At 47.4% G+C, this 27,198-nt stretch overlaps 1 protein-coding gene across 1 annotated transcript; it reads right to left on the minus strand.

Annotated features, from left to right (window-relative positions):
* Positions 1–529: 529 nt before the first annotated feature.
* Positions 530–24,841, minus strand: LOC147244611 (zinc finger protein 646). The gene is made up of 5 exons (XM_086185336.1): positions 24,438–24,841; positions 12,786–15,529; positions 11,350–12,459; positions 9,497–10,359; positions 530–4,022 (listed from the first exon to the last, which is right to left on the minus strand). The coding sequence occupies exons 2-5, from the start codon at positions 15,314–15,316 to the stop codon at positions 3,589–3,591; spliced, it is 4,938 nt and encodes a 1,645-aa protein (XP_086041462.1). The 5' UTR covers positions 15,317–15,529; positions 24,438–24,841; the 3' UTR covers positions 530–3,588.
* Positions 24,842–27,198: the final 2,357 nt, after the last annotated feature.

The raw sequence follows: 27,198 nt of genomic DNA on the forward strand, positions 1-27,198 counted from the left end.
CAAATGTCCGCCAATCGATCACTGAAGCGTCGCATTTTGACTCCGGTTACTTCGGCAGGATGGGCGTGTCAGCAGTTGTCTAGCAGGCACCAGATGAAGCATGTTGAGATTTTGCAGCAAAGACTAGCAAGTCAGCGCCGGAGGAAACGACAGCAGGTCACCGACGCTGGCAGGAAGACTCCTCACGAATGTTGGGAGCTCAAGTGCTGTCGTTCAGCGACGCTCCCACAGTGAGGTCTGACTGACAGCAGGAGGCCAAGCAGAGCCGAGACGCTGGTCGTCTCCTGGTTCGCCGCGGCCGTGACGGACACGACTCTCGCTGCCTCAAAAGAACAAACATCTGAAGAGAATTTTCCACTGACAGCAGCCGGGTAACAGTTCAAACATGACATCATCCGGTTTCAGCACAGCTCCGCCCCTTCAAACCAACAACAGCAGCCAGGAGTTTAAACACGAATGCAGAAACCAATTAGAAGTGCCAGAAATATTCCAGCGCCCATCAACACAAGTGACAGCCAGACAATCTTTTCTGTGGTTTATTTTGAAATGTTCATCAGTGGTTTATACGCTGATAGAAACAAACAAACAAACAACAGTTTGAAAAAGCTCAGACGTTACGATAGAAAGACGACACATCAGCTCGCCACAAAGCTCGGAGGATCCACGGCTGCGTGGCTCCTGCGCCATTTTGCATCCCCAACTGAAACTACGCCAACGATCCTGACCAATCAGAGCACTTGAACGTTTCGACCACTTTGTCACGTGTGGGCTTGCAAACATGCGTTTGAGTTTGGTGTTGGAGGAACTTGAGTCTGTGAGACTGCTGGCTCAGTTACGGCGCAGACACGGCCCAAAGTCTAACGGACATGTCTGTCGTCACCGACATTCTCAGGCAGCTGAGGAGCATTTTGATGTTGGTAAGATCAACTATTTTTTCCCATAATTCAGTTTGTCTCACAAAGACTAAGTAGAGGTTGACTTGGCGACATGAAGACAGAACATTCGCCTCGACTGCACGAGTTGAAAAAGTTTGAATGAAGCGTCAAACTCCCCGTCGCTGATCTGAACAACTTCCCTAAAACGATGTTTTTAAAAGTCGTTCGCTCATCGTGGCGTCTGAACATCGTACGCGCCCGTCACATGACGTGAACACCGGTTTGAAGAAGGGACACAAAATGGCACTGCGATGGCTGCAGGCGTCATTGTTGGGTGAAAGGCCAAGTCGGCAGAATTAAACGTACATTCCTGCAAACACGGATACATTTTTCAAGCTGGAAATAAGTTTCTGGTGCTGAAGGTGAACTTTAACTGAAGTATCGCGCTGAAGCGCCATGAAAAGTGTCCGTTCGACACTGTCGTCAGTGCCGATGGAAACTCTGGAAACCGTCAGCGTTTCTGGTTGAAGCGTTTTGGAAGTTTGCAGAAACGTAAACTGGCAGCGTTTCATTCTGGCGACCGCGACACTCGTTAGCTGTCATCATCATCAACATCACTTTCTAAATTCTACTGCTCATACATTTCTACTTGAAAGTGAAGCTACGTCTATGTGAGCAGACAAGTTATAGTCACATGACCAGCGTGACATCAGCTCCATCCCTGAAAGATACTCAAGATGAAGCGGAAGTGTTACCACATCTACGACTACCATACGTCACAAACCCACCACGCCGCTTCCTCATCATAAAGGCTCATCCTCTTTCTCATATTTACAACTTGGATGCGTCTTTCAAACATGAGAAAGACATCACGAGTGACATCACATCTTCGAAATAATCAGATTCCATTTTCTTGAGGCGAGTAAGATAAACTCATCAAATGAGGCCCAGCCTGCTACCCGCTCTCTCGCACTCGGCTCGGGATGCTAAGGAAGTTAGCATTTCCTTGTTTCTTAAAATAAATTTGGACACCTCAACTCTCAGGTCACATGCTGCCCCCTGCTGGTTTGGGGGGTGAAATATAAATCACTGTTTAAACATGAAACGGCACAGAAAACTATCAAGTCCAACTCTTTTCTTGGACTTCCTCCTCTGGACTTCTGTATGCGAGATCACATCTTCTCACGTCCAAGGGTTAGAGTTTAGACAGTCTTCTGAAATAATAATCAATAATCGTGGTGATTACACAACAGTTCCTCATCTTGTTGATCCGTTATAATAAAAGATGCTTCAGGGATGAAAAACGAAGTCACGTCATGAACATTTTCTGAATATTCAGTACACAATCATGAACCTCTGCTAAACAATAAGATAACCTGGGTTAATTATGATTTCTGATTGATCATGATTCAATATTTAATAGAAATTAAAAAGTGACACAATTCATTATTATTATCCACCATTAAGAGTTAGTATCTTCCAATTATAAGAAACGATCTCACAATAGCTCGTTTAGCGTAATTATCCGGCAGTTTCTAACAATTAAGTTAAAATGTTTATTCATAGAGAACAAGTCATACGAATACTTAAAAAACGCTCCACAAACATTTAAATTTCTTTATAAAAAAAATGTGAGAACAGAAATGGATGAGAATTAATGTCCACACAACAGCGACAGGAAAGCTTCTTAATCACCAGACACTGAATCAGTGGGTTTCTTCATGCGGCCGGAACATCAAAGCATCAGTGTTTCTACAGGATGAACTTCCTGTGGCGGAACGTCCTCACGGCGACAACGAGGTCTGTTCTCTCTGTTTGACCTGAACACACATCCAGAGGAAGACGTGTCTTCTTCCCGTGTTCATAATCGGGTTCACATGTTGACGACCGGCAAAAGACCATGATGCACCTGGTTCTGAGGCCGCGAACGAAGTCTTGAAAGCAAACTTCCACCAAAGAATTTCGACGTTCTCACAGAGTTGTGAGTTCTTTGGCCTGCGAGGAGCTGATCCTGTCAAAAGGTGGGAGGAGCTGAAGAGCGCCGACATCCTCGAGAGCAGTCGCCTGCACGAGACGTTTTGGCGTTCCGCATCAACAGACAGAAACGTCCAGAACTTCAAGATGTCCAAACGTCTCGTTTCCAGTTTGTCAACAGCAGAGTTTGGAAACGTCGTCAGAAACGGAGAAAAGATTCTGAAACAGGAACGAATCCCGTCGTCGCTGCTGAACTCACTGCTGGTTGGAACTCTTCCAGTTTGTCATCGCACGTTCAGGTCGTTAATTGCCAACACGGATGAACGGATTTATCTGCTAACTAACAAATATCGAAGCTGAACGTTTGATAAAATTCGATAGTCTCAATGAAACGATGCATCGAAAAGGTGATACAATCCTTTACTTCCTATGTGGATGTTTGAATGGTTGATGAATACAGACTAGCGCCTCCTGCTGGTGCAGAGAATTTTTAGTTACATACTGTCTGAGCACACATGCTAGTCCACCCTCAGCTTTTTTACACAGACGTCACTCGCGAGTGTCCTGCCCCGCTGAGACAGCGGGACATAACGGGTCCCGGTGTGAGGGTTCACCGCCTTTAAAAGGTAAACGAACTGTTCGGCGGCGGGTAAATCTCTCGGTCATTCACAGGGATTTTCCTACAGAAGGATGCGGTCTGGTTGTCATGGAGATGGCCTCCTGATAATGCCACGACTATTTAATGGAAAGACAGTCTGGAGCGGACGGCGAGGAAAGCGGATGATGATGTGGTCCTGGCTGGCGGCAGGCTCCTCCAGTGCACCTTCATGTGGTGCCTCAGGTTGGACCGGGATGAGAAGCGCTTGTCGCAGTGCTGGCAGGAGAACGGCTTCTCCTTGGTGTGGATGCGGCGGTGGCAGATGAGCGCTGTGGACACCCGGAAGGACTTGCCACAATCGTGACACCGGTAGCGTTTGGGCTCGGTGTGGATCCGCCGGTGGTTCTTGAGGGACATGAGGTTGGGGAACTCCTTCTGACAGGAGTTGCAGAAGTATGTGCCCGTCTTGTGGCTGTTCTTGTGGTTGAGCAGTGAGCTGGCGTGGCGGTAGGACCGCCCACACTGGTTGCAGACGTGGCTCCGGGAGCTGCTGGTTGAACGCGGCGGGCAGAGATCTGATGAGGAGACACAGGAAGCTCTTAGTTCACACCGACTTGAGTTCAAAAACAAGAACAAAGACGAAGCAGAACTCATCAACAAAACACGGGTCACTTTCATAACGTTAGCAACGCTGGCTAACACGCTAATAAAACTGAGTACACAAAGGGACATTAATATTCACCTAAAAACTTCTAAATTCAACAAAAAAGCACTTTTCTGAACATTTTGTCCTGACAAAAAGTTTGACCTTTTTTTTTTAAATGAAAATTTTCAAGGAATGATTGAATCATAGACAAACGGGGTTTCTGTCCAAGGCCAGTTTACGGCAGAAAGTCACGACGAGACGAAACAGAAGCCGCAGCAGCAGGAAGTGTCAGGTTTCAGGGAGTCTCACTGATGTGCAGTGAAAAACATTTGCGTTCTCGTCACAGAACCGAAGATTCAGTCCAAACGTCAACAACGCTGGTGAGGAAAGGGTTAATGACAGGACGTGGAACTCTCAATTTACACATTTGAAAAAAGAACAACCCTGTCATTCAAGTGCAACATCACGAGGAACATGATGACGCCGTTACACGACTGTGCCTCAAAGGGAAGAAAAAAAAGGACAAAATCTGAACAGCAAAACCTTTGAAGCGACAAAAACCTAAAAACCTCCCAGGCTGCAGTGGTGAGGCGATGCACACAAAGACATCCCATAATTTCAGCCACGTTACCTTTAGAAAACCTGTCATTTATATTTCCAAGAAAAGTTGGTTCATAACCGTCATTTCATAACAAGAAAACATTGCATGACAATCAAGAGTTGAGAAAATTAAAATTCACAGTTCACATGAAAGCATCATGAACGTTTCAACGCTCTTGACGACACCAAAGGTATGACCAGGGTTGCCAACCGTCCCGTTAGCCGGGCCGGTTGGCAACCCTGGTCATACCTCTAGGTATGACATCACTTCCTGTTTTTTTCATGTGTACTTTAAGTCCCGTTATCATGAAGGCTCATAAATCATCGATGCAAATCGCCACCTAGAGGCCAATGAGCATCGAGTATTGCACTGAGCCTAAACGCCACGCGAGAAGACGTAGTACTTCCTGTTTTCTCCTCCATCTACAGGAAGTTGCTTGTAAATTTGGTGGGTTTTCTTGAACCAGCAAAACAGATTCTTGAGAGTCCACAGACATTCAGAGCAGAACTTGCCGCGCTGAGGCACGTGACAAGCTTCGTCTCAGGAAGGGAGAGCGTGCAGGTCAGGCTGCTAACCTGCGATGTCCAGCGTGGAAATGACCTGGATAAAAGCGCCCCCTGCTGGTCAAGAAACTCACATCTCCTTTTGATTTTGGGAATGTTTCACCTCTTAAAACACTGAAATTAATTACAACTCCGAATTCTCAGACAGAATATTTTCTGCATTTGTCCGCCTCAGAGACACATTTACACATTTGTCTCACATTTACACAGCAACACAAATACACAACCGGCCGCACACATCAGGAACTCCTCCCAAAACAATGACATCACGAATGAAACAAACAGGCTCGTTAACTCATTACGAGTGTCAAAAACCTTTTAACACCACCGAAGAAGAAGAAAAAAAAAAAACATCTACAGCAATAAAACAGGCTTTCAAAATAAAGTGGCAGTGTCGTGTTGCAGCTGCGTGACCGAGGCGACTGAGGTTTTCCATCAACGGTCATTTGGTTGACCAACCAAAAAGCAGAGGCTCCATTTTGGGTCTCATTAAGGTCAGACTTCACACCTTCGGCCTCCTCCCTTCCAGGCATGGACTCGCAGGCTTTCGACTTTTGGCTGGGGAACTCCCCTCAAGGTCTCAGGGTTTTGTTTTTGCAGGTCCCCAGGTGAAGACACCTGAGGCTCCAGAGGGGTGTGATGTCACGAGATGATGTCAGTGCCATCGGTTAATGGCTACATTTCAAAAATGAAAACCATCTGGGGACTGAGTTTGAAAGTGAGGTTACCAAACCACCACTATTCCACACCCGAGGATGGCGGTGGCGTTCACTGCGTCATCAACTGGCCTGAGTCAAGGTAGTGTTAGCGTTACGTCAACGGTACTGTAGCGTAGTCTATGCTGGTGTTCACGCCACTCAGGTGGTACCGGCAATAGCATAACAAATGTTAGCATTTAAGGGGACTGTTAGCATCAGGAGAGCAATGCTGCTTCTAACCAGTCATGGTAACGAGTTTGGGCCAAAGTGTTTGTTTTCAGAACCTCGCCATCACACTGGCTGTTACCTGACCACTGAACCGTCGCGGACCCCAACATCAGCGGTTTTCACCAGCACTTCCATGCCCGTCCCACTGCACACTCCCGCGTTGATGCAGGTTCTTCAGACTCCAGCGGCCTCGCTGATGGAGGCTGGTACCGTTACCAAGGAGACGAGGAGCTCCCTTTGTTTTTTCTGAAGTCAGCAACAAAGGCACTTCACTGGGCCTCAGTGGAGCGCCTCAAGCTCCCTGGCTCGCAGCAGCACGGCCATGGCGTTGTGCTGGGTGTTCGGCTGCTGTCCGTTTTTCAAACTTGCTGCCGAACATCGACGGCTCAGTTTGTGCCAGAGGAAGGAAAGTGGTGGAATTGCCAGCAAAGGCGACAAGCGTTCATTCCTCCGTGTCGCTTGTTGGCAGTGAAGCTCCGACCGCTCGTCCTGTGTGCGTCCGAGATGTTGGTCGCACGCTGCGAGTTTGGAGTTCTGTTTTTTTTTTTGTTCCCGTCAACACTGATCAGATGAACACCCGCGCCTACTGCAGGGTCATGTGACCCGGGAGTGAATGCGGATTCAAGCTGTTCCCATCGCCGAAAAAAACCCAGGTGTTGCCGTGGTTTTTTTTTGCTAGTGGGAATGGGGCTTTAGTGTAATATTATAAAAACATGTGGGCGTGGCCTATCACTATTTAAAATAACACGCCACCTTTTTGGGAAATGAATCATTGAGCTCCAGTGTGTTTTCAGCTATTTATTTCAGTACTCAGCAGTAAGGGTTATAGTATATGGACAAGTTCTTCTGTTAAGAAATGAATTATCAAAACATAGTTTATAAAAGTGTATAGTAGCGTTACATATATATGCATGGAAACAAAACCTTAAAACCAAGAGGGCGTCTAGTTATTCAAACCAATCTCTTCTACTAGTTGAAATGCAGGCGGGAAAGAGTCACTCAAACAAACGCAACATGTGGAGGAAAATGTACAGTTATTACTTGTGTGTTCTAGATCACATGACTCCTACAGCACTTGACGGTCACTGCACGGCTTCGACGTGTCATCTTTTTTTTCTTGAACTAGCACCAGAGCTCGTGAACGCTGACAGACGGCGTTTAAAAACACGGACGCATCCAACAGTCAAATTAAATAAAAAGGAAGGGAAAAAAAACACCAATAAATACAAGAGGTTACCAGGAAAGTGTAACATAAGAAGTTTCAAATGATAACGTCGTCCCTTTTAAAACGGCGGCGGGGAGGTTCAGTCAAACTGTGAGAAGATAAATATGGAAGAGGGGCATGATGGGACGGCTCAACCAAGACACCGCCACACATCACATGGTCAAAGGCAAAACAACACTTTCCATCGTGTCATTAAAGTTCCTGAAATCATGAAACAGTCTCAGAGGAGTCCATCATCTCCACAGAAGAGGGGTTTGTGGGTAGGGGGCGGGGTCAATGTGTCAGGTGGGTGTTTAACATCAACACAGCTCTAAACGCTCACATCCTACAGACTAGTGCCGCCTTTACACGTGTTAATACTCAGAATCATGAGGATATAAATAAATGCATCACTACTTCGTCTTACAATATCAAACAATGTACACGCCGCCGTGCGCCGCTGTGTTTACGTGTCCTTTTACAGTCACGCCCAGTCACAGTCACAGGTGTGACTTCACACCTGGCAGCCAATCAGATTCACTCATACAGACTCAAGAGCATCTGGACAACAGGAAACAAGCTGGTAACCAGACGATAAAAATCTCCAACAACTTCTCCGACAGTGAGAAGTTTCAGTCTTTTTCCGAGCAGAAGCTCGAGCGCTGGCTCCAGACAGACGTGCTGCCTGTGGGTGACGCCACATGAAGGTCTTTGGATTCTGGACGGACAAAAGAACTTTGGGAAGCTGGAACGAGCATCTCTGCCAATTTATCGAATAAATGATTTGTGGTGAAAGTAATCGTTAGTCGCAGCCTTCCTCAACAGCGATGCGCAGCAGAACACCCCCCCCCACACACACACACCAAGGCAATGACTATTTTGATGGGGAACTCAATTTGGCATCTTGGGACCCCCAAGGAACCCTGAAGGTTTTCTGTGAGGGAAAACTAAATTTCTCTAAAAGACAAGAAATCTGACAATCACTGATCCCACTTAAAATGTGTTATTTTCAAAAATGCATTTTCTCTGCGTTTTTTCCCCCCCAGATTTGATTTTTGAAAATTCTCCAGTCATTTATACCAACTTTTCACAAATTTTCCAGGAAATTTCCTGTCAATTTTATTGAATCACTATCTATATAATAACTCCAAAATATATACTGAAAGAACGCAATAAAGGTGATATTCCCATTGAGAGGTGATGTCAGAGCAACTGGAGCAAGACAAGGAAATGATACCTCACAGGCTCAAGTAGCTGCTGTTGAATCTGTATGCGTGTATGAGGAAACACTTAAAGACTGAGAGCCTGTCGTCTTCAGTCCTAAAAACTCCCAGAAGTCCCTGCTGTCCCATCAAACGGTTCAGGTATAAAAAAGGAGAAAAACAAACCCAAGCATCTGCAGCAATGGCAGCAGCTTGGTCACGTACAGAACAAAGACATTGTGATGAAGGCCACGAGAGCTTTTGATCGGAACTCCCTCTAACATCATCAGACATGGAGGCGCAAAACAACCCAACTGCAACAACAGACCAATCTGAAATGGACGAAACGAGCTTCTGACTTCCTTATGCATCATGTGGGCCCTCACAGCAGCTCCGCCCCCACAGTGTCAGTCACGTCAAACTTATCAGTCTTTACCATTTCTCTTTTGATAAACAGTCGGGTCACTGCTGTGAGGGCCTGCGACCAAACCTGTCATCAGTGTTCCAGACTGAGGAGGTTCAAACCCTAGGAAGGCAGCTGAAGCAGGTCGACATAAAGTCTGTCAGTCTGCCTGTCAGTCAGTCCGCGGAGAGACGACAGTTCTCCCAGAACCTGGCAGGTCGTCCATGAAGGAAGCCTCAGCTGATGATGGAGGCATGTGAGTGGTGGAGTGTGTGTGTTCTCCATTGTCTCAAGTGTGCGCACAGTGTCCGTTTTGTGTTTTCCGTCCTGCACTGAGCAAATGTTTAGTCACGCACACACTACAGCCACACATGGACAATGAGGAAGAGGAGGGTGAGCAGGAGGAAGAGCTACATTTGGCACCTCCAGAAACCTTAGCATATGACTGCCCCCCAACCCCCCTCCCTCATCCCTCAGCTTATATGAACGGGCCGCCGGGCATACCCAGGAAGTTGGGCGCTGCCATGGCCATGGGAGGGGGCGCCGTGGAGCCGCTCCAGTGCACCTTCATGTGGTGCCTCAGGTTGGACTTGGAGGAGAAGCGCTTGTCGCACTGCTGGCAGGAGAACGGCTTCTCCTTGGTGTGGATGCGGCGGTGGCAGATGAGTTGAGTTGACACTCGGAACGACTTGCCGCAGTCAGGGCACTGGTAACGTTTGGGCTCGGTGTGGATCCGCCGGTGGTTCTTCAGCGACATCAGATTGGGGAACTCCTTCTGGCAGGAGTTGCAGAAGTAGGTCCCCGTCTTGTGACTGTTCTTGTGGTTGAGCAGTGAGCTGGCGTGGCGGTAGGACCGCCCACACTGGTCACACACGTGAGACTTAATGACCTCACTGCTGCCCCCCCGGCTGCGGGCTCGGGCCATGCTGCTGGGGTTGAGTCCTTGCTCTTGCATCAAGGTGAGGTCCAGGCCTGACCCCCAGCCCAGCTCCTGGGAGCCTCCTGGCCGGGGCTGCTGGGTTCTGGGCTGGCGGGGTTGTGGCGTCTGGCCATGGGTGATCTCCATGTGGAGTCTGAAGCTGGCCTGTGTGGGGAAGGCGCGCTGGCAGGACCTGCAGGTCAGCTCCCGCTGCTTTTGGTGGACTCGTCGGTGGTTGTAGAGCTGAGAAGAAACACGGAAGGCCTTGCCACAGTCATGGCAGCGGTGGCGCCGTGTTTCGGAGTGGATGCGGCGGTGGTTCTTCAGGGCAAGGAGGTTGGAGTAGGTCTTGAGGCACACAGCACAGTGGTAGATGCCGACAGTGTGGGTGTTCTTGTGGTTAAGGAGGGAGCTGGCGTGGCGGTAGGAGCGGTTACACTGATCACATCTGTGCAGAGACAAAATGGGAAGAACAAGGGGGAGGAAGGGTGGACAGAAGGAAAGTGAAGGACAGATTAGCAACTGAGGATGGTTGTTTACTGTCATAGTTCTAGTTAAATTATCTGGTCAAATACATCTACAAGCAATGCTCTGAGATGTTGCACATACAGGTATATGATCTGAAATCCGGCTGTAACATTTTAAGAAGACTATCAATGTGGTGCATCACTAACAGCTATGATTTTAGACAGGTGATGGGGGAGGGGACACATAGGGTGGGGTTCATGGAGGGAGCTGGGAGGTATCTGCCGCTTCCTGCACTGCACAAATCGACTTGAGCTTCAAACAGCTTCTCACTCATCGGAAAACCCTTACTTCTGTTGCCGCCCTCGTTTGGGTGAGAACTACATGCTTCATGATGGAACATCCATCAAGGAAAAGTCTACCGTGGAAGACTGGAGGGTTGAGAGCTACCATTTCATAGATAAGAGACCTTCATGTCTTCAGAGTAACAATGTCTAGGCATGTGCAGTGCAGCTAGCTCCAAATACTTCCTACACATCCCTGGACATCACATAGCTGCAGTTTCCAGTCTATCAATCTATGAGGATACGTCCTTTGGAAATCAAACACAGACTAATTAAAATTAATAAAAAAGAGCCGGAACACACAAAATCAACACTTTAGTTTTGCTGATATGCTACACACAAGAGAACAAAGCATGAAAACAAAACATCTAGACATGACATGTTTGACTGTAGGTAGCCTAAGCTAAGTGTGTGATAGATGCTAACTGAAAGCAAACGGGGTTGACTTATCTGGTCTCTCCACTAATTCAATTTGTCCAAACTTCAGAAAAATCCGAATTCCGGCACGCGTATGGTCCCAAGGAAGCCGGATTGGAGATCATATACCTGTAATAGACATGTAGAGACCTAAATTTATCTTCACTAGTTTTTAAAACTTCGAAGAATCACAAACAACTGACGAAACTCACGTGTACCGACACTCTTCGCCCTCTCCCGTTGGTGCAGTGGCCTTCCTCCTGACTTCCATGCCTACCTGGTTGTCCCCGCAGCGGTGCCTGGCCAGACCCGATCTCCCCTGGAAACTCTTCCCACAGGTGGGGCAGCCGAAGGGGGTGGCACCCTCCTCGTGGACCTTCTGGTGGTTTCGGAGAAACCTAGCCAACCGGAAGGCTTTCCCACATGTATGGCAGATGTGCTTCTTCCGCTGTGTGTGGATGCGCATGTGGTTGCGCAGCGCCATGTAGTTGGTGTACGGCTTGTCGCAGAAGTTGCATCGGAAGTTGCCAGTTTTGTGGGTGTGCTTGTGGTTCAGCAAGGAACTGGCATGCTTGTATGCGCAGCTGCAGAGGTCGCAAGCATAGGGTCTCTCATCAGAGTCCAGGTCCACAGAGCTCCTCTCCATGCTGATGTTGGTGGAGCTGTTGGTGGAGGAGGATGACGGCAGGTGCTGGGCTGGGCAGTCATGTGCTGCTAGCTCATTGGCTGTGGCAAAGCCTTCACAGCAGCCATCACACTCAAAGTCCATCTGGGCCCCAGGGCCCTGGGGGCCTTTGCACAGGCCAGCTGTAGTGTGAGTGGCAAGTTGCCTCTGGGTTCGGAAGCCCTTCCCACACTCTTGGCAGTTGTGCTTCTTCTGGGCAAAGTGGAGTCGGAGGTGGTTTTTCATAGCCAGCCTGTTGGGGTACGTAGAGTTGCACACATTGCAGTGGTATTCCCCAATTTTGTGGAGATTCTTATGATTGGCCAGGCTGCCTGCATGGCGGTATGTCTTTCCACATTCCTCACAGGCAAAGGGCCGCCGTCCCGATTCAGCTGGGTCAAACTTCTGAGGCCTGGAAGTCCCAGCTGAAGAGTAGGGTTTTTTGAATCCGTGATGGCTGTATTTCACACCCATGACCTGGCTCTTTGACGACTCTCCTCTCATAGGCTGCATTTGAGATGGGCCAGGCTGCTGGAAGCGGGATACGTTGGGGGCAGTTCGAACAAGGCCTTTGGCTCTGTGCTCTTCATGGAGACGGAGATGGTTAATCAGTTGCTTTTGGATCTTGAAGGCCTTGCCGCATTCCTCACACTTGTGCCTGCAGCATAAAAGATAAGAGATGAATAAAACTGACCAATGTACTTCAAAATGTGTCAGTAAGGTCACAATAGTGGCAGTCTGGAGAAGTCACAAATGGAAGCTGTTTTACTGGACATTGTGGCCGCTTAAATCACCAAAAAACAAGTAGGAATTTAGAATGTCGACATCTTAATTAAGTTCACTCAAGGAAATCATTCATATTAAATGTCTTAATGAACCGAGACAAGCAATAGGAGCCAGCCTTCTGAAGCACAGAATTTTGTGCAAGCGCCTAAGACTTAAAAAAAATAAAAATAAAAAAAAATCATGCCATCATGAATTTACCTCTTAAGATCAAAGTGAGTCCTTTGGTGATTCTTAAGAGCCAGTAGATTGTAGTAGCGTTTCTGACACACCAAGCAGCGGAAAACACCAGTCTTATGGGATTTTTTGTGGTTCAAGAGGGAGCAGGGGTGTCTGTATCCCCGTCCACATTGATCACACTTGTGAGGTTTGTCACTTTGGTCAACCATTGGCCTACGCCCATCACCACCAACATCACGGCTTCCACCAGCAACCCCACCACCGACGCCATCTCCTCCAGACATCCCCTTGGCTCCATTCAGGCCCTGTTTGCTCATTGAGCCCACTCGGTTCTTGCCAGGGCACAGGTGTGTGATCAGGTGGTGTCGATCAGCAAAAAACATGCCACAGTCAACACAGATGTGGTTGCGCCCATCCATCTTGTCACTGCCATTAGCTGAAGAACCTCCAATACCCTGCTGCTGGCCATCCGGCCTTTGGGGTCCATGGACTAACTGGTGATTCAAGAGGTCCTGCTTCCTGGAGAAGCTCTGTCCACATGTGGAGCAGATCATCCTCCAGTCCTGCTGCAAGTTGGATGGTCCCGGCCCAGTCGGGTTATTGGCATGACTACGCAGGTGGCTCCTGAGAGCTCTGAGGCTGGCATAGTGATTGCCACATACTGAGCACTGATATACTTCGCCATCATCATCATCCTTTTCATTGTTCCCCATCCTTTTGCCTCCAGTCTGGGAGTATTGTCGCTGGCTGCCCTCCTTCAGACCGCTTGAGCTTCCAGCAGGCAGTGAGGTTGTGCTGGAGCTGTGGTAGTTCATGTTCCCTATAAAACCATTGGACATGTTGCCTTGCTGCTGTTGTGACTGCTGACCACGGCGGGGACACAGATGCGACTTTATGCCAGATACATCCCCATACATCTCACCGCAGTCAGCACATACATGTCTGTCGGCCTGGCGGTGAGCTGAGTTGCTCTGTGAAAGTGAGCTACCGTCAAAGCGGTCATGGAACTCGAGGGAGTCCAAGCCACTGCTGTGGCCCCCATCTGGTACAAAATGGGCTGCATCACCTAGCGTTCCTGGCAGTGAGATTGGAGTGGTGGCACCACTGCCTTCCTGAACATAGCTCTGCTGCGAGTCCAGAGTGAGAGGTTCTGGAGACAGCCAGTCATTACTGTCATTGATAGGCTGGTTGGAGGGGCGGCCTTTGTGGCTTCGTAGGTGGCTGTGAAGCGCTGCTAAGTGAGGGTATTGCTTACAGCAGATGGTGCACTGGTAATGGCCTGTCTGGTGACAGCGCTTGTGGTTGACCAAGCTACCTGCGTGCCGGTAGCTTTTACCACACTCCCCGCATTTGAAGCGCCGTTCTGCATCATCTGGAGAGTTGGCCTGTGGTACACGGCCTCCAGAGGGTGAAGACACTGAGCCCTGGGATCCAGAACTTAATGTGTCTGAGTTCAGAATGGAGCTATCCTGGCCATGGGATGCAGGGTGGGGATCATGGGTAAGGTAGTGCACTTTCAGGGTCTCCAGATCTGGGTGTCCTGCCCCACAGTATGCACAAGTATAAATTGGATTGTTTACAGGGGGGCCCATTATGGGATCATAGGGACCTCTTTTCTCGCTTGGCAAAGGTGGTAGGGGTAGAGGGTCCCCCAGGGCTGGGGTGTATGCTGGGGATCTTACTGCACTCAGATTGTGTGGCATGATGCCTGGGAAACTTCGTGGCAAGCCAAGGGCAGGCGAGGCTGTGTTGTGTAGAAGTATGTGCTCCTGGAAGTCGGCCTTGTTCGGCAGGGATACCTGGCACAGGTGGCAGAAACAGGAGGTGGTGTCGTCGCTCTGGGACGCGTTGCCACTGCTGCTACTGCTCACCATGGATGCCCCAGGCGTCTTGAACTTCGAATGAGTTCGCTCGTGGCTGTTGAGGGCAGCCAGGTTGCTGAATTGTTTGAAACACACAGAGCACTTGAAAGTTCCTTGCTGGTGACACTTTTTGTGGTTCACCAAGCTACCGTGGTGCCGGTAAGTTCTGTCGCACTGGTCACACTTGAAGGGTCTGTCCCAAGCGTCGTCAGATTCAGGGGAGCCTTTTTTTCCGTGGACGTCTGATTCGTGGCTTTGTAGGACACTATGTCCCATACCACTATTATTCAAATGAGAGCGGCCAAACCCGTCTGAGAGATCCTGGGCAAGCCCGTAGTCCCTCTCGTCGTGGCCCCCTTCCTCTGGGACTTCTTCACTCTCTTCCTCTGTGTGTGCACTACTTGGAGACAATGTATGGATTCGAAGATGATTCTTTAAGGATACTGCGTTGGGAAGGGTGCGGGTACAAACAGGACACTGGAATGAACCTACTTCGTGAGACTTTTTATGATTAGCTAGGCTGGCAGCGTGTTTGTAAATTCGGCCACACTGTTCACACTCGAAACGTCCACTCTCTTCTTGCTGGTAGTGTGCTTTCATATGCTCTAGAAGACTTGGAGTACTCGGACAAACCATATCACACTCTTTACAGGGGAAACCCTTGGCTCGGCTCATATCATGCATTGCCATAGTAGTCCGAAGTGAATCGTTTGGGAGGAATCACGGTTCACAACATAGCAATGAACAGTGATGTGGTGGGGCTTAGCTCTTCAGCTGAGGGTGCTGTAGGCTGCCTTTTCCTCCCCAATAGCTGCAAGTCCAGGTCCAAGCAATCACGGCCCACCTTGGCAGGTGGTGGGCCTGCTGGGGGGGGGGGGGGTCACACCAGCCAATGAGGTTTTACTGTGGAGACAGGAAACAGAACATTCAATGTATAAATTAAAAGAAATATCAAATGCCATGTTATGCAGTATAATTGATACATTTTTATACTACTTACATAATGGTTGCATAACACTGCCTCATCTTGATACGTCATACAAAAGTATGAAAGAGACCATTTCGTCTTATTCTTTTATTAAATTGTTTGACCCTGAATGAATTTTGTCCGCTGAACATCAGACAAATCATTTTCTTTGGTTTGATTAACTAATTCAAACGTTTTCAGGCCTGAGAAACAACAAATAGTGTATAATGTATTAAACTACCAACCGCACGCACACACACACACGCACACACACCTGGTATGAACCTCTGAGAAGTAAGCGAGGAAAAATGTCTCCTACTTTCCATTTTCTGTGTGATCCAAATTATTTTGTGTGCTTATGACATGGAGGCGCACCAAAGGGTTTTACCAGGATAGTGCGATGTTGAGTCGACTCACCAACACGTCACATTCACATATTATAGAAATAATAAATGATCAAGAAAAACATCCAGACTGGTGTTTGGAGTGAGCAACTTGTCAAACTGTCTAAACTGATCTCATGTTGCAATGTGCCGATTAGGCTCGTTCAGACCAGCGCTCAGATCCTTTGAACGGAGGAGGCGATCTTATCACCCATTAACAGTTAATAGGCATTCAAAAGCGCCCGCCTATTCTCTACTATGTGCGATGGAACCAACTCCTTTGCTCAATGTCTTGCAACATCTAAAGATCTTGTGCACTTCAACTATTCCTGTGCTGCCACGCTTGCATTTTACACCTTTTGCTAAAGCTGTTATTACCAAGGACAGGCAATTAAGGACAAGGCATGAATGTTGCTATGTGATTAAGTGAAATCACCTTCAAATCAAACCTGACGACTCTACATGACAAATAATGTAAATACAACACAATGAAAAGTACAGTCGCATAGCAACACAACATCCACCTGTCCGTCGGTCATATGGTCCCCAGTGACCTGGACCAATTACTGACTTAGACCACTTAGATCATCTTTCATTTGCATTGTGGCGTTTTTCTTTCTCAACTCCTCTGTCCGCCATGCTTTCTGCCCGTCAGTGACATAACTCCTCCCCTCCTTAGCGCATAACTCATAGATGAACAATCTGAAAATGGAGCGGATCGCCCAACCCAACAGTGGATTCAATATGAAGCCAAATGCCATGAATGAAGGTTCAAGTTATCAACAACATGCAATGATCAACTTGGGCAGAAAACTCAAAAACACTGCCGGTCAGATCTCCATTCAGAAATTTGGTCATCATCCTGGTGACAGACCTCACAAATCATGACTTCATGTTTTGCCATCATGACATTAAAATTTCAGCATCATTGTGATCCGTTCATTATGATATTATAAAAACAAATTAATCCCTCAATTATCCTGAACAAATAATCTGCTCTTTAAAAGGTGAAAATGCTCAACTTCCCACTGACATAATGGTTTATTTATGCTCCTCTGCCTGTCCAACTATCAAAAATACAGACTCTTCATGTTCTGTCATGCAGCAAAAGGTGCCATTGAAGTCCTGGATGTTTAATAATTCTGCTTAAAAACCCCCGTGAAATGATTAATCAATTAAAAAAAATTGTGTGGGATTACCCTTCAATCTATTAACAGTTGCAGCTCCAATTCACTGGAGTGTTGCTGTTTTATATTAACAATGACAGAAGACAAGCAGCAGGCGTCTGCTGATGACGAAGGGGTTAATTTTCAGACACGGCTCTGGCCTCGTCACACCTGACAGCTCTCAGCTTCCACGGCGGCAGTCAGCAGGACACGCCTTTGTTGATCCTCCAGAAAAACCACTGCAGCATCAACAATCTGCACCCCCCCCGCCCGCCACACACACACACACAGCCCCCCCACACAGCAGCAGCTCTGCCCGATGGCTGTCCACACCACGGCCAACAATGTCAACATCACACATTTTTCCAACTTTGAGAAAGTGAGTGTGAGAGAAAAAATAAAGGTCATAAACTGAATTCTTTTTACCCGCTGAAGAGAAACTGCAGGTGGGGAAGTTGGATTAGAGGTGAGATCTCCATTAACCCTTTGACCTCCAGTGACTCCCCGACCCCACTTTTATCCCCGGTTAGAATTTTGACTGCTATTGGAAAAAAAACAAACATCTTTCTTGAGTTTGTACCAGACAGAGATGTTTCTTCAGCGATGATCTGCCCTGCTGCCTAACATGCTGAACTGTTGAAGGGTTACACTTCCTTCTGAGACATGCTGAGGATTCAATTTGTCTTTAATCATGGTGTGATGGAGGTTAAGTTATTTTTTTTTTAAACGATTTATCATCTGGGCACAAAAGGGGGAGCCAAAATATACAAAAAACATTCCAGGTGCATTCCTAGTTTTCTTGCCTCAGTAGACGACCAGTTGCATGCTGGGAAGTCTCTGCAGCACCACAACACTTCATCTACAATCCTGAACAGCGCCTGCTGCACCTCCTGCTCCTTGGAAAATTGCACCAGAATGTATTGTGACTTGGACCCAAATTAAATACATACAGGGTCCCGGCTCAGGTCACAGTAAAGTCTCATGTCTCCATGGCAACAAGGCACTGTGACCCCTCCGCAAAGAAGGGGTCCTACGTGTCTTTAGTGCATTAGAAGACGGACGTGACGCTGGTTGTCATGACTTTAATCGATTACAGAAGAGTTGATCTGCATGATCTTGGCTGTCGAGGGCTGGAGACCCGGCCAGGTGGACGGCGACGGCTGCTGATCGCCAGGTCACAGCGTTCCCTTCCCTGTCTTTCACTTGTTGTTGGCAGATCGTTGCATTTAAAATTCACCCGATTTCCTTTTAATGTTTTGATCTGGGAGGGATTGTAGTTTGTGTTCTATAAACGGGATGTGAAAAGTATATCTGGGAATAAAAACCTTGAATTCTGAGTTTCTTCTCAGAATTCTCGGATCAAAATCACAAGTACTTTCTTTCTTCCACGCTGTCTTGAGTAAATGTTTTGCGTTTCCCAGCAGCCCAACTCGTGCTTTGGGAGATAATTGAATTAACAACTGGAATATGAAGGGGGGTTCAATGAAACTTTATTTTAGTTCAAACAATTCAAAACAAATGAGTTTATTATCACTGCATCCATTACCAAGTGGTTATTTGCGCTTTGAAGACCAAAAACTGATGGAAAATTAATCAGACGGGGTTTCCCGCAGAATTATTTTATAGTTAAGGTAGTGGGGTGTGACGGGGGTGTGTGTGTGTGTGTGTGTGTGTGAATAGACTACAGGCTCTGCACGACAATGAACAATTATTTAATACTTAACAAACACCCAAGTATTAAAGAATGATGATCTTAAATAGAGGAAGAAGAAGGGTCGTTGGCTATCCAACTTCCAGATGAAAGTCTTCCCAAAAAGTTTTATTTTTCTTTTCTCCCGGATGTTGGCGAAAGGTGAGGGGTAGCGACCAGGGTAGACAAGAAGGGCATGTGCCAGCTATGGCTTTTGAAGATCGCTGGCCCCTCTTTGTAACCACCCGCCCAGTTCAACGTCAGGTAGAGATTCCAACAATCACGAAAAAGAACCATTTGCTTTAATAAACCTTTATTTCTACAACTGTTCCTTATATTTTGGACATTTACCCAGATTGCTTCTGTGTTTATTCTTCTCCTGCCCCGAGAGGTCTTTTTTAAAAGATCTGCCGTCAATGGCTACAACATCGATGAAATCATCTCTTACATTCTTACAAATTATGACAAAATAGAAGAGCACAATGACCCCCACAGATTACAGTGTCACATGACCAACTGAGCTCATTTTCCAGGACAACTCAAGCTTTTCCAGGGCATTGGACTTTTTTTCTCCTCATTTTCCATTTGTTTTCAAAGACTGGAAATTGGTCAATCCTTTTCCAGGTTTTCCAGGACGCGTGGGAACCCTGAACAGGGACACGTGTGCACATCTGCATTTTCAAGGGAGACTGCCGATACGACGATGATATTCTCTCCGTAGTTACACAGCAATGCGTAGGGCCACGTTATGTCCATACCACAGGTTTCATACACGTTAACTTTTCTCTATCGAACTTCCCTGTCTGCATACGTGGGCACTGATCTGCACAGCTCACAGTGGACTTGGCTTTTTTGCTCATCAAACCCCAGCCAATTCCAGCGGTCACGCCACTGAGGCTGAAACTTTCTCTCCCTTTTCTTTTTTTCATATTGTCTTTCACTTTCTTTTAACTCCTCCGATTCCTTCCTCTTCTTGATTTTCTCTTTTTTCCCCCGGTGTTTGGCCGGGCACTGGGGGTTCTAGAAACATAGCCTAGCTTAATAGGAACGCATGTAGCAGTGATCAATTAGCAGCAGCGGCAGCAATGAGCGGGCGGCGCACGTTCCGCGGGAGCGCGCGAGGTGTGTTAGGTCCCATGGCGAGCAGAGGCCGGCTGCACAGCCTGTCTTTGATCAGGATCACGCACCGTGTTAAGCGGTAGTTACCGAGACGATTTGACAGAAAGAAATCATTGCACAGCACAGAACCACAGGGAATCAACGTGAAATTAGATTTTTTACTTGAGGGCATTGTTTTTTAATGGCCCCACCGGGCCAGTGGTTGGAGCATCCTGGTGGCCCTGGCGGTTTTAAAAGTACATCCGGGCCACCAGGCCACTTATATTGTCGACCCCTGGCGACAAAATGCAATGACGGGCAACCGGCAGACGCCACTGTTGGGATGCATCCCACAATTCGGAGGCAGACCACACAGACCTGCTGTACGTCCAGATTTTAAAACACTGACGCTTTCCCCATCCATGCGCTGGTCTTTTAATGCGTTCTGCTGAGAAGAGAGACTGGCATTGGTCACGGTTTGGAATGAACGGAAGAACGCAGGACAGAACAACGCGGCCAACGTCGTTTTTGTTGTTTTTTTTTTTTTGAAGACGTCAGTTAAGGCAGCAGGTGTTTGCTGCTTAGGCGGCCGCTTGAACTGTAAAGTGCTGCTGGAAACCCTGGCAGTTTATATCTGAGGTCAGAAACGGCGGACGCACAGCTGCCCTTATAAGGACATCCCGCTGACGTCCATTTACATGGAACTTTTGCAAACATAAAATTAAAAAAAATCCTCAGAACCTTAAGAAAAGGGCCGAAATTAAAGTCTAAATTTTAAACATAAAATATGACAGTGGTGAAAAAAAAAGTAAAACTTATCGGGTCCAAGAAATTGAGGGTGTTTGAGCCGGCAGCACGAACACGTTCATATTATGTGTGTGTGTGTGTGTGTGTAGGAGCTCAGGAGCTTCCAGGTGTTGATTAACCAGAGGAAGCAAGATGAGGGTCAACAGTATCGGTTCAGCCCCCCCCCCATCAGATCCATAATAGGTGATTACAGTTTATTGATGCCAGAGACCCTTAACAGGCTGATGTCTAATCTGTTACAGATTACAATGTTAATCTGCCCTGAAACACACACACACATCTTTGAATTTCTATCTTTGTGAGGACCTTCACTGACATGCTTCCCCAACCCCTCAGCCTGACTGTGACTCTCACAACTCAGAGTAATTCTGCCCCCCCCCCCCCAAACAGACCTGTGCAGTGTCAAGGACCAGCCGAACTGCCCTCCTTATTCAAAAATGTCCTCAGTCAGAAGTCTGCTCTGATCCTCCCTATGTGGCGAGTGCAAGTACTCAAACGCCACTGTCCACCACTCCTTCAGGACCCAATCACCACTTTCAGAGTTGGGGAAAAGCCTTCAAACAGCACCATGTCGCGTTTATTAGAGAATAACCAATAAATAACAGATAGATTAAGCATTGGTCCCTCGCCGGCACGATCACACCATGTCAGATCACTCGACACGTGAAGGTGACGCGAGACTAACGACGCCACAGCTGAGACTAGCAGAGGGAACGCAAACAATCTTATTGATTTAATCTAAAAAAAAAACAACAACAACACACAGACGTGACGGCGCCTGCTTTCATCACTTCCTGGTTTCCAGAACACGCTGCATTCATGCGGTACCACGTGTAGATCAACGCTCTCGAAAGCAGGCTGGGCAAAAAACAGCAGCATGTGCCAGAAATACGACGCATCAATTAAACATCCTGTTCTATTAAACGCTGGCGACCCACAACAAGACGGGACACACAGACGTCGACCACTTTACCTCATGAAACCTTGCTGGCGTTTGTGGACGCGTCACGTGACACGTTAATCAGTTTAAAATAAACATTTGCTGTAAAACACTTCCATCCACGCCTCCATAAAAATTCCCACTACGAATTAAGAAGAAAAAGAAACAATAAAGTTGTTTTGGCATCTTCTGCAGTTATGAACCATTTCTCTTTTAAAGTCTTCATGTTGTTTGGTTGATGGTTCTGCTTTGCACTTCTTGATGTGCAATCAAGGATTCAAGGATCAAGGATTCAGGCCACGGTGACGGAGGACCAACAAGAGGAGGCATCCACCTCAACAATGAAGTTCTGTTGTCTGATTTTCAATAATAAATCAAGGAGTTCATAATAATAATTAGTAAGTTAAGTAAAAACAGAACTAACCTGTGAATAAATGGACTTTAGTTGTTTTGATCACACTTTCAATTTCAAAAATAAAACCCACTGAGTCACGTGAGCCGCTTTAACGACATTGTTTCAACATAGCGGTGATCAGCTGGGAGGAAAATTGAGTCTTTTACTTAAAAATGGAGGAAATTAAATCAAACGTGAACAAAAGCAAGTGTTTCTGTTATTGTGACATTAGCAGTCAAAAACCTCCTGATTTCTTCTATATTTTTGTCATCGATCAGGACACAAATTCAAATGTTTACCTTCCACTGACATGATGACATCATCAGCTGTAGTTCCATCCAAATGGCATTTGATGCATTTAAATGTTACACAGATATGCAGTTGCATTTAATAGTCATGCAATAACCCTTTTCGCATGCATCACGCCATTTATGCTAATTAAGCAGAAATACAAATGAATAAATTCATCTGCAGGTCAGAGCTGCAGTACTTGGATCACTAATTACTGTAATCAGTGATATTGGTCACCTGCTTGAAGGGAATCTGCTGCTGCGTCAACAAAATAACACCAATGGCAGTGCAGCTGCAGGCATGTTTACATCCACACGCTTACATTTCATATTTGATTCTTAGGTGCCTCCTTCAATGCACCAACTGGAAAAGCTTTTGGCTCTCGGAGTCCATTGATGGTTGGTCACTTCAAACACAAGCTTCTGTTATGGGATTCCTCTGTGAATCTAATATCTGGGGTTTTAGATGGTAAATTAAACGCTGTGTATTCTGGGCTCTTTCACATGGGCTGATTGGGGGTCCCGGGAGCAGCAGAGTTTTGACCGGACTCAGATCATTCGCGTCGCTACTGGGACGCTGCACCTACACACAGGTGGGAGGCACACCAGCAGCATTCTGATGTCGAACTCCCTCTACAGTCCCATTATAATCAACATCTAAACAGCTGCTACACGGTTCTCAAAGGTTGCTTTTACTGACCTGCACTTTTTACTGTCAATTACTTGGATCTCCTTGACTTGTGAATAAAACGAAAAGCTAATGAGCAAAAAAAAAATCTACATAAAAGTTTAATTTTCACTTGTTTAGTTTATTCACATTGTTTTAAACTTTAGTTAGTTATGTCAGCCCCAACTGAACATTTAGTTCTGTATAACGTGCTAACACAACCTTTCAATTGTTTACTGCAAAAATATTTCCATTCTTTTGAAAAAAATAAAACAAAAACAACCAAACATACCCCCCCTCCCGCGCGCGCTCTCTCACTCACTCACACACACACACGCACACACACTTCATCGAGTAAACAAAATGATAAACTGCTTCGATAACCAATAATCTGCATCCTTCAGGTGTTTCAGACGCGCTGAGCTCAGGTGGTCCAGAATCAATGTGAGTTGCTCCTCGTTTTCATTTCAGACAACAACCTGAGACTTTTACCCGCCTCACCCCGGATCATAACCTCCACATCCAGCCTGGAGCAGCAGGTTAGCCCGGGTCAGCAGCACCGGTCGCGGCAGGGCGCCCTGACCTTGGCCCGTCTCCTCTGGAGCGGCTCAGCTTAAGCGGGAATGTTTCGGGACAAAGCGGGGTCCTCACCACCGACATTTCCTCCCCCGCTCCCCCCATGTATTCGGGTAAGACACGGCTGAACCCGGCCGGGCAGGCGAGGAGGGGAACCGAGGGGGGGGAGGGGGGACACATGCGGTTTTAACAGCAAATCCCGGTCCCGATGCTGCCAGCAGCGCAGGGACAACACCTACAGCCAGCAGCCCACTTTCACTGAGACCCCATCTCCATCGTAAAATGGCTTTCTGAGCAGCGAGCCATTTTCCCCCTGCTAGCGGGCTAGCCCCGCTTCATAGCCGCATACATCCAACCTGCGAGCCCGGCGACACCAGCCGAGGCTCCGGCAGCTTTACCTCCGCGGTAGCGGGACACAAACACACAACACAACACAAGCTGCCGTACCGCGCTTCTCTTTCTGACTATAATGTTGCTACCAGGCGAAAAGCAGGTAGCTAGTGTTAGCATTAGCATTTCTGGCCAGCAACCCCCCCCCCCACCACCACCGTGATGGTAGAAAAGGAGGCAAAACGGAAGTTCCGAAAAACAAAACGACCAACAACAAACACCAACAACACAAACACAGCGAATCAGAGAACATTTGAGGAATTATTTCACCGTACTTGTAGACACTTGCCTCCCCCTGTGCGGGAAAACGACCGGGCAAGAGTTAGCTCAGCAGCTAGCAGCTCGGGCTAGCCCGAAGCTACACAAAGATCTCGACGAACACACCGCGGCCCCCATTGAAGGAAAACCTCCTTTTTGCGCCCCGGTTCGGGTTTCAAACTTACCCCTCAATCGGCCTCCACCTCCCGCACGGTTAATGGTATTCGCCGTGGATGTAAAAGACGAGCTCCTTTCACGAATTAGGCATGGTTATTGTGTCCTACGCCTCTGCTACCAGCGACTTCAGGTTCTTGGCTCGCTCCGCGAACGCCGCTTCGACAACATACTTCCTGCCGCTGCCGCTGCTGGCCGCGCGGTGCCGGAGCGGCGGCTCTGCGCGTCATCATGCGCACAAAAAAATCTGCTCCAAGAAAACAGCTGTTGGGATGTTTGCACCGTCCACAGCGGACGAATGTGTGTGCTTTCACTCTTCACCTCCACCTCTTTGATGCGGGCTTGTAGACAAACAGGCAGAATCGGCTCCGCTCGGCCTGCAGCTGGGACGAACTAACCGAGCCGTGCCAGGCCGATGGGGGTAAAAGACATTCCGAGGTCATTTTATCACCTCACAACATCAACCTGCCTTCCCATCAGGAGTCAGAAGACCTGCGGCCAATAATCAATCAGATTTATAAAGACATCCTTCCAAAATAAAAGCACCCAATTAATAACCAAAACTGAACGCAGCGGTTTTCGCACTCTGGAAGGAAGTCTTAGACAAATGAACCAGTTGTTGACAAAAAGTCCATAACTACAAACAATTGCTTCACTTTCTGACAAAGAAAAAATATACAACGGCCACATCGAAGATGCCATAACCAGCTTCAATAGATGCTAAAATATTCTGTTCATATCTGGAGGCCCCTGCTCTTGAACATTCCAGCTTTAATTCTGTAAATCTTGTTTTTTTCATATCCTCATGATGTTCGGGGAGATCTGCTGTACCCAAAGCAGATTCCACCAACCTCCCTCATGAGCTTGTTGTAAAATGTTTGGTTCTAAGATTAAAGAAAAAAAAGAAAAGAAATTCTGACAGGATGATCTTTGTGTCAGAAGGTTCAGCAGAGGTGGTGTAAAGGTGACGGAGGCCACCGAGACTCTGGTTTCATTCCCAGAACCAGCAGGACATGAAACACAGAGACCCAGATCCAACAAAAACATCTGAGGAGGAAATGATACGGAAATGATAACGCAGCGCTACAGGGATGAAGTGTATTTGTAGTCCAACAGGAAGTGGTCATCTCCTGGCTCCTCCCCCAGCAGCCAATAGGATCGCTCCATGTGATTGAATCAGTAAATCAGCTCTGGTGACCAAAAGTTGATGATCTTCCAGGTTCAGTTCATCAAGATCATCTTCACTAATCAACCCTCTGATGATGCTGGAAGCCTGGATGCTACGTTACCAGTGCTAAGCTAACGGTAGTCTAGGAAGGAGCTACACCAGGGTCACATGACTTCAAGGTCACCACCACTAAGCTTCAGGCTTCTTGTGTTTCCCCTGGTGACCTTTAATGACCTCCATGACCTCTGTAGGCTCCTCCAGACTCTTGTTAGCAACCCAGGTTTTTAAGGCTCCACCACTCCAACATCCACCAGTCTGGTGTTTACTGGTGGATCTGATGTAGAACTGAACCTCCAACATCCACCAGTCTGGTGTTTACTGGTGGATCTGATGTAGAATTGAACCTCCAACATCCACCAGTCTGGTGTTTACTGGTGGATCTGATGTAGACCTGAACCTCCACCATCCACCGGTCTGGTGTTACTGGTGGATCTGACGTAGAACTGAACCTCCACCATCCACCGGTCTGGTGTTTACTGGTGGATCTGATGTAGAACTGAACCTCCACCATCCACCGGTCTGGTGTTACTGGTGGATCTGATGTAGAACTGAACCTCCACCATCCACCAGTCTGGTGTTTACTGGTGGATCTGATGTAGAATTGAACCTCCAACATCCACCAGTCTGGTGTTACTGGTGGATCTGATGTAGAACTGAACCTCCACCATCCACCGGTCTGGTGTTACTGGTGGATCTGATGTAGAACTGAACCTCCACCATCCAACGGTCTGGTGTTTACTGGTGGATCTGATGTAGAATTGAACCTCCAACATCCACCGGTCTGGTGTTACTGGTGGATCTGATGTAGAACTGAACCTCCACCATCCACCGGTCTGGTGTTACTGGTGGATCTGATGTAGAACTGAACCTCCACCATCCACCAGTCTGGTGTTTACTGGTGGCTCTGATGTAGACCTGAACCTCCAACATCCACCAGTCTGGTGTTTACTGGTGGATCTGATGTAGAACTGAACCTCCACCATCCACCAGTCTGGTGTTTACTGGTGGATCTGATGTAGAACTGAACCTCCACCATCCACCGGTCTGGTGTTACTGGTGGATCTGATGTAGAACTGAACCTCCACCATCCACCAGTCTGGTGTTTACTGGTGGATCTGATGTAGAACTGAACCTTCAACATCCACCAGTCTGGTGTTTACTGGTGGATCTGATGTAGAACTGAACCTCCACCATCCACCGGTCTGGTGTTACTGGTGGATCTGATGTAGAACTGAACCTCTACCATCCACCAGTCTGGTGTTACTGGTGGATCTGATGTAGAACTGAACCTCCACCATTCACCAGTCTGGTGTTTACTGGTGGCTCTGATGTAGACCTGAACCTGCTGGTATCTCCAGCTGCTGGAACCCCACACCTGTTGTCAGGTATTTAACCATGAACCCGTGGACGACCACAAGCGAACCGGTTGTTCTACAATGCAAACTGATTTACAGGTCTTCCTGCACCGTTCCTCTCCAGCGACATGCTTTTTCATTTCATCTCAACATTTTCATTTTTTTCCCACTCACTGTCCCGTAACTTGC

The sequence above is a fragment of the Aulostomus chinensis genome, chromosome 18, assembly GCF_037954235.1.
Source record: "Aulostomus chinensis isolate RoL2024-O1b breed Wild chromosome 18, RoL_Achi_v1.0, whole genome shotgun sequence".
Lineage (NCBI taxonomy): Eukaryota > Metazoa > Chordata > Actinopteri > Syngnathiformes > Aulostomidae > Aulostomus > Aulostomus chinensis.

Coding starts and splice junctions, on each gene's coding strand:
- LOC147244611 (XM_086185336.1), bottom strand. CDS start 15,316: ATGGCAATGCATGATATGAGCCGAGCCAAGGGTTTCCCCTGTAAAGAG. Junction 12,460..12,785: donor ACTCACTTTGATCTTAAGAG/GTAAATTCATGA, acceptor TTTATGCTGCAG/GCACAAGTGTGAGGAATGCG. Junction 10,360..11,349: donor GGCGAAGAGTGTCGGTACAC/GTGAGTTTCGTC, acceptor GTCTCTGCACAG/ATGTGATCAGTGTAACCGCT.